Source organism: Amblyraja radiata, chromosome 12 (genome assembly GCF_010909765.2).
Source record: "Amblyraja radiata isolate CabotCenter1 chromosome 12, sAmbRad1.1.pri, whole genome shotgun sequence".
In the NCBI taxonomy this organism is placed as follows: Eukaryota; Metazoa; Chordata; class Chondrichthyes; order Rajiformes; family Rajidae; genus Amblyraja; species Amblyraja radiata.
In genome coordinates, this window is record NC_045967.1 from 38,342,152 (window position 1) to 38,350,631 (window position 8,480).

At 41.0% G+C, this 8,480-nt stretch overlaps 1 protein-coding gene across 3 annotated transcripts in view; it reads left to right on the top strand.

Annotated features, from left to right (window-relative positions):
- The window catches only part of ocrl (OCRL inositol polyphosphate-5-phosphatase), a 53,138-nt gene extending 49,887 nt beyond the window's left edge, over positions 1 to 3,251 (top strand). For all 3 annotated transcript variants that reach the window (XM_033030555.1, XM_033030558.1, XM_033030557.1), the window contains one exon: positions 234 to 3,251. In XM_033030555.1, coding sequence (XP_032886446.1) covers positions 234 to 352 — 119 coding nt within the window. In that variant the 3' untranslated portion in view covers positions 353 to 3,251. The remainder of the gene's footprint in view (positions 1 to 233) is intronic.
- Positions 3,252 to 8,480: the final 5,229 nt, after the last annotated feature.

The following is an 8,480-nucleotide window of genomic DNA, read 5'->3' on the forward strand; positions in this document are numbered from 1 at the left end:
AGATTTTTATTTTCAAAATAGATTTTTATTTTCTCCAGAAAGTTACAAAACGGTATAATTTTTCCAAAGGAGAAGAGTATTCTAATGTGTAGATAATTATTTATTTAACGTTGATAATAGTTACTACTTGTATGTTTACAGACCTGGTTTTTAACTAATTGAAGCAAACATGTCTAGAGAAATTGGCATTTCATTTCCGTTGCATGAATAAATCTTTTTTCTGTAATCCACAGCTACTCTCTTTGCAAGTCTGCTTTTGAGACCACCACCAAACCTAGTTGGGCGGCAAACCCAGAACGATAGACAACGTGCTGTGAACTTTATCTATGGCTTCCTATTAGAAGACAACTAATTTTTGGACATACTTCTGATAATTTCTTCACTGCACTGTGACTGTATTGCAAATGTTGCATCAAAATGGTGATCGATAGGTACAGATACTTGAGCCTATTTCCAGTATTTGTTAGTATCCACTTGAATAATAGTAGGTCCCAAAGTCTTTCTTGCCAAATAGCTAAGAATGTTTGTCACAGACTGGCTCCATGTGACCATATACACTTCCATCCGTTGTATGTGTTTTTGATCCAAATTTGTATTTACCAATTATTGCATGAAATTTTTCAGCAATGTACGCGAAGTCTGTTTTCATTACCAGATTGATGTAGGTTGGACTCGTTTTATACGTATATTAACGCATGACAAGTTGATACTGAGAAGGCACTTTCATCAAATTGAATAGAAAATCCAATGATGTATCACAGTATGGAATATCCACTCATCTCTCTCAATGCCCTACCATTTAAGCAAATTTTAAAATTATAATTGAAATAACTGAACCATAGTGGAGTAAATGAGCAGTGACTTGTTTTCTATTCAGTAGATGTATTTTCAGGTCCTACAATTTTGATGGAACGTGTTTACTCAAGCCAGTTGAGTTTCCTGGCTAGTTTCAGGAAAGGGCATCACTTATAAGTGTTCTACTTCTGAAATTTGTTTGCCCAGATTACCAATGAAAATAGGAGAGACAGTGGATTTGACTAGTGTCGCACGGTGCAATGGGCAGATTCATGGATGCGGCAAAACAAAATTACTAGTTATCTGAAATATTATGACTGTAAACTTCAAAATTGCTATAGTTCTAGATGATCCAAACATAATTAGATCACCAATACAGTCTGTGTACTGAATTAATTCAAATTATATTGTACATGTTGCAAAATTCTATTCACGTGATGCTACAAAGCTTTCAATTTTCTTGTATTTATTAAAGATTAGACTTGTTCTACAAACCATTTTATTATACATGTATGCTATTGCTGTACATTCTAGTTTATGTGATAATGTACAAGTTAATGTTATGTAAAGGAGAAGCACCAGTGCTCATGCAATAATACGCTCCAGTTGTGGAGCCACTACGTTCTCTCCAGTGCATTGGGATTCAATTCAGTTTTGTCTTGCTTTGATGTGGGGCTGCAGCTAGCTGACTTTCCAGAATTGCTACCCATCAGCCAGTTATGCTGCAATATGCGGGGTGAATCGTGTCCGTTCTTGACGATTGTTAAAACAGACCAAGGTATTATCATTGTATGTAGTTGAAACAAAGAATACACAAGTGCTGGAGTAACTCAGCGGGTCATGCAATATCACTGGAGAACACGGGTAAATGATGTTGGGACCCTCTTTCAGACTCAGTCCTTATTCACCTGCTGCTGCGGCTATTGTTGCGGCTCATGTTCTAGCCCCCGAAAGGACTCTTTCTTCAGGCTGCTGCCAACGACAGTGCGAGCTCGGTCACTGTGAGGCTCTCTCCCCTCGCCTGCTACCGCTTCCAAGGTGCAGGATGTCGCCGACTCTGGGAAAGGTAGCGGTGGGGGGGAAGAGGGAAAGAGGCCGAGTGGACAGCGCGACGGGAAGAGGAGGCAGTCGAATAGGGAGGTGACAAAGCAGCCACCGACAGCAAGAAGCAGCAACTAGTGAGAAGGGAGGGAGCCCCACGATGACCGAGTGGCAACTGCCCAAAGAAAGCGCTGTCGCTAGGGGCTATATCGTGAGCCACAACAACAACCATTGCACCAGACTGCAATGGGTGAAGAAGAACTGGCTGGTGTACCTTATAAGTCGGGAGTGGGGTTGGAAACCGAGGCTCTAAATGGTTAGGGAGACGGTGTGATCTGTTTGTCTGTTCTATCTGAAATCCATTATAAAAGGTTCCGTTAAACAAGAATTTCCTGTATTGCAGCACTGCAGAACCAGCATGTAGTTCAATCAGTATTGTACAAATTACAAGATGAGAGACAGGGCAGTGAAATGTCACTTTAATGTTTTTATTCTTCTGGAATTGTTGGGTTGAATTCTTGTATTATTCGATCACTACTAAAAGCCATGTGATCCTTTCTGAATGATTTATTCTTGCCACATCCCAGCCCATGGGGAGACGTATGTGTATGTAAATATATTTAAAAGAAAACTATGGCATTCAATTTGTGTAGAACAGAGTATTTTCAATATAATGTATGCTCCTAGGTAGGGTACAGAAATCATTTTTACATAAACCACAACCTCTCCTGATAAGACATGCTTCAAAATATCTGTAAAAGCATCTTGTATTGAACCTCCTCACTCAGTTAACAATGCCAACACTAAAGATCTTTTTGCAATTTTAAATGATGTGTTCCCTTTGGGTCAGACTGCCTAAATGAACAAAATAATGTACTTTTACACAATTTTTAATACAATTTAGCATGAATTGAACATTTAAAAAAAAAAAAAGTTAAATAATCCAGATTATACACAATTTAAAGATAAATATATAATCAAGCAGTTTGATTTAGAAATTTACTGGTACCAAGAAAAGCAGAAGCAGCAGTTGGGTGAATATTTGACCTTTTTTTAGTCAGCCTGTGCTGAACAATGAATATCCATTGAAACCAGGAAGAAATGAAAATACTAAGTTCCAGTCCAAGAATGTGTTGATTGATTGAAAAGCCTTCTGTTATTTAAAGTTTTTATCTTCATTGTTTTATCAGTTATGCCAGTTGTAACTCAAATAACATGATACATTTCTTAAAGATATAATTTAAAGGACCTGACACAAGAATTATTCAATGTCATTGATGTAAGAAATTAAAATGATTAGATATCAGACTATGGTTCATAATTGCTGTCTAATACACTACAATGTATATTTCGGTCTCTGGTTTATTTCATTATCTTAATAGTTACATTTTTTCAATTAAATCCATTTAATTCTATCCAAATTTCATTGTCATTTATTTTTAAATGTATTATTTTTGGTTTCTGGGTTCTTGGGGCATCTGTGTTTTGCATAATCTTTTTAGTTGTGACAATTAAGCATCTGTCAGATTGTGATTCCGATCTATTCCTGTATTGTGTTGTAGCTATTGTGTGTATTTATATGCAATGTTGGTGTTTGTGTAGCTACTTTAGTTTGGGCGGCGCGGTCGTGTTGCTGACTTGCAGCGCCGGAGACCGGGGTTCGATCCCGACTACGGGTGCTGTCTGTACGAAGTTTGTACGTTCTCCCCGTGACCTACATGGGTTTTCTCCGAGATCTCCGTTTTTTCCCACACTCCAAAGACGTACAGGTTTGTAGGTTAATTGGCTTGGGTTTGTATACTTGGAAAAGTGTAAATTGTCCCTAGTGTGTGTGGGCTTGTGTTAATGTGCGGGGATCGCTGGTCGGTGCGGACTTGGTGGGCTGAAGAGCTTGTTTCCGCGCAGTATCTCTGAACTAAACTACAGTAAAACTTCGACTTGGAAATGTTGATGGTTTGGCATCAGGCTCACCAGCTCCTGGTTCCTGTGCACTCTAGAAACTTCATTTGGAACTTCTCTAATTGAATTAAGTGCGTTGGGATATAGTCTGGATCATTTGCCAGTCTGGCACCACAATATTGTTCAGGTTAGCCTGTCCTGTGATACCAGCAGCTAGGTCATTATACCAATCCTGTATGTTTGGTCTCTTCAACAACATCAATTTTAACATTGGACCAAAAGAAATGTCACTTGTATAATACTTTTACACATTAAAACCTTGGTTATTATTTTTGGATTCATTGGATTGTTAATACTGGATTCTATGATATTGCAGTTGTTCAAAGCATTCATGTTAGCTTTATTGCCAAATGCAACTTACTGACTGTGGTTTAGGCAATAAAAGAGGCTTCCGTTCACTTCTGATATTTGATCTTTGAAATGGTATTTTTGTTTTCATTGGTCTACATTTAAGCTTTTAATTACATGTTAAAATCAGATTTATTTGTTCCTAATAATGGCCCATCTAGCAATGGCGTTTTGATCCTGTACTCAACTAGCTCTCCTTAATGTCCTGAGTCCTCACAGTACCAGTGGGTCATCATTTAGTTGTCTAGTATGTATTGTGGAATTTCGGAGCTGTGTTGAGAGATTTGTTTCATGGGTTTTAAACTGAAATATCAAGTACACATTACTATGTCAGGTTTAAATAGTTTCGCAACTATCATGTAAATAATCTAAACTCAGATGTTACTTAAATCAGATGGCAATGATCACTTCAGGTCAACAAGTATAGAGTATACCGTTGTCTTTTTTCTAGTTGAGCATAGTTCATATTAATAGCATTTAATCACTTCCCGATCCTAAAGCACAACTTTTACATTGCTTCATATTAAAAGCATGGGTAATTAGGGTTATGTGCTTCTAGTTCTGGTGTATACATTTTGAAGAGATCACAATCAGCTTATGAAGTGTTTTGGCCGTCTCTGAAGCAATTGAACCATTTGTGATCTGATCCAAGGCTGTCAAAGTAGAAGACGTATCTACTGTAGATGGAATTTTGCAGTGTGCTTTAAACTTGACACATTTATTAATTATCTTAAAATCTAAAGCCATCCAATATTTAATTTTCATAATATATATTTTTCACAATATCTGGCATGCTGAATGCAGAGGATTCCCCTCAGTTCACGGCATAACAATTAGTTAAGACTCAAATGGGTGCAGCTGTGTTTCACAGTATTTCTGGCTTGCCTTTTATTTTAATTGGGGAGTTGCTTTCAGTTTGTTCTATACTTGGTAAATTATTTAAACTGTCTTTTTCATTGGAAAGGCATGATCGGTGGCCAGGCATCAGTTGTCTGCCAAGTGCTTTCACTGACACCCAAATGTATCACCCTTCCATATCATTATCCCTTCCTCTTTGCTCTACAACCTCTGCTAACTTAGAAATGCACAGAGCTGAGAACCAAATTTGCATACTTCTAGACATTGAGCTTCAGTTCCAATGCAAGATATCACTGTGGAGGCTGCCTTCAGGACTTTGTTAGAAATTTGTGTTTGGCCTTGTGCAGTCTGTTGCTTATTGTAAAATAATTATGTCCGTATTATTAATGAACTGCATTCATTATTAATAAATTCTATTGTTTTAACAGTTTACTGATTTTTTTGATTTTTTTTGTAATGGGGTTCCACTGTTGCTGAATTTATTTTTAACTTTCGAGAAAATGTGTACATTTAAGTCAATAAGTCAGCTACCCAAGTGGAATATGAGGTGCTGTTCCTCCAGTTTGCATGTGGCTTCACTAGTAATGGAGGAGGCTCTGGACAGGGAAATCAATATGGGAAGGGAAGTTCAAATGGTTTGTTACCGGGAGATCCAGCAGGCCTTGGCAGACACTTTGTAGTTGTTCGGCAAAACAATCATCCAGTCTCCCCTTGGTCTCACCAATGTAAAGGAGGCCACAATATTTTTGAGTTTCATGGTACCATAATTGGTACACGTGACAATAAACTGACCTTTAAACCTTTGAATTGTTGAAGCTGGACTCCTCTAACTCTAGTCTCATCTACATGCTGTGCTCCCAATGTGGCCACCTTTATCTTCTTCCCATTCCCATACTGACCTTTGTCTTGTGCTTCCTCTATTGCCTGAGTGAGGCCACACGCAAACTAGAGGAATAGCACCTCACATTCCATTTGGATAGGTTACAGCCCAATAGTCTGAATGCTGAATTCTTCAATTTTTCACCTCTTCTCTCCTTGTATCACTACCTTTTTGTCTTTTCATCTCCACCCTTTGTCCAGCTATATGCCAATTAAACTCCTCCCTCACCTGTATCCACCTGCCAGGCTTTGTCCCACCCCCACCTCTCATCCAGCTTTCTCCCCCCTACTACACTCAGTCTGAAGAAGAGTCCCAAGCCAAAATGTCACTTATCCGCGTTCTCCAGACATGCTGCCTGACCTGCTGAGAAACTTCAGCACTTTTGAGTCTACTTCTGAAGTGTCTCCCATCACTAATTGCAGCAGCAGTACAATTTTCCTTTGAGAGTCTTGCAGTGTTTAAATGGCACTTGGCCCCTGTGGTACATGCAGCCAAAGAGTGCACACCGCAACCAGGAAAAACTGCAGCAACGTAAGTTTATTTTTCTGCAATGCAATTGAATTGAATTGAATACCTTTATTGTCACTAAGACCTTACGGTCTGAACGAAATTTCGTGCCTGCATTCATACATACAATCATACAATAAATAACAACAATAAACACAAATTAACATCCACCACAGTGTATCCTCCAAGCACCTCCTCACTGTGGTGGAGGCAAAAATCTTAGGGTTACTGTCTCTTCCCTCCTCTTCTCCCTCTGCGCTGAGGCGATTCCCCACCGGGCGATGGCACAAACAGTCCCGCGGCTCACCGAACCCCGCGAGCGTGCCAGTTCAAACACCGCGGCCCGGGGTGGTCGAAGCTGCCGCCCTCCAGTCCAGCGGACGCAGCCGCTAGCCCGCGGCTGAACCCAGGACTCAGGTCACCGCCACCAGAACGCCGTCCCAGCCACCGGAGCACCGTTCCAGCCCCGAGCCGGATCGCCCTCACGTGAGTGCCGTTCCTCCCTCGAGCTGGGCCACTCCGACGGGAGTGCCGTTCCTCCCTTGAGCTGGGCCACTCCGACGGGAGCGCCATTCCACCCTCGGGCTGGGCCACTCCAACGGGAGCACCATTCCACCCTCAGGCTGGGCTGCTCCGACGGGAGCGTCACAGCCCCTCACGAGAGAGTCTCAGCCCCTCGTCAGTCCGCCCTCACGGTAGCGAGCCCAGGGCGAGTCCTGACAGGCTCTGCCTCCGGAGCCTCGAGGTCGCCAGCTCCGCCATTAGGCCACAGCGCAGACGGAGGCAGAGAAGGGGGATACGACAAAAAGTCGTATTCCCCCGAAGGGAGAGACAGCAAGCCCCGTTTCAAACCCCCCCCCCCCCCCCACATAAACACAGCTTAAAAACCAAAAACGTAACTACACAAAACGAAAAAAAACAACACAAAAAAGTAAAGACAAACGGACTGCAGGCGAGCCGCAGCCGTTCCCAGCGCCGCCACTTCCGGTGAACAGGCAGGGAGGGGTTAATTGTGCCCATACTTTCTCTCAAATTTGAAGAGGAATCTTAACAAATTGGTTTCCTTGACTACACGACAACCACTTGGCGTTTATCCAGTAGAGCCTTTTAATTAACTGCTCTGTCATGTTCTCACCAAGGGGGAAGAAAAGAGACAATATTTTTTTGATACGATGAGGGCTTTGACAGAAAGCGTTATTGCACATAAGAGTGTAATTCACAGGACAAACAGCAGTTAACAACGGAAAGCAGATTTTTTTAAAGTGACAAACAGCACCCAGGTGATAACATTGAATGAATTAATGTTTGCTGAGAGGGTTCATCATGGTGATGCTTTGTACAAAACATATTAGTATAATAAAATGTGTGCTGCTGAATTATGGAGCAATTCATAATTATGGTTGTATTTACAAATTGAATTTTGCTCTCTATATAAAATAGAACATAGGAACAAGCCCTTTGGTCCACAATGTTTGTGCTGAACATGATGCCAAGCTAAATCTCATCTACCTGAACATGGTCCATACCCCTCCATTCCCTGCATGTACATGTACCCATCTAAAAGCCTCTTAAATGCCAGTGGTCTGTTTGCGTCATTCACCATCCTTGGCAGCAAGTTCCAGGCACCCAACACCCTCTGTATAGGTAGGTCGGTAGGAAATTAAAAAAATTCCAGAGATCTTTGATTTCCTCCCACACTCTAAAGATGTACAGGTTTGTAGGTTAATTGGCTTGGTAAATGTAAAATTTGTCCTTAGTGTTAATATGCAGAAATCGCTGGTCGGCGAGTCCTGGTGGGCCGAAGGGCCTGTTTCCGCACTGCATCTCTAAACTAAACTACTGACTTTTCTGATCTGGGCCACCTCCATTGCCAGAGTGAGACCACACACAAATTGGAGAAACAGCAAGAAAATTGTCTATGGTTTAGTTTCTTACCACAAATCTCTCGTAATTTCTAACAGATACGTTTGTGTTAATTAGTTTGATCCTCATCCCTGACAATTAAGTGACCTAGTTCATATTAAGTTCCAATAAATAATAACCTGTTAGATTAAGCAGTAAACACACAAGCAGCATTAAACTGTACCCTGCA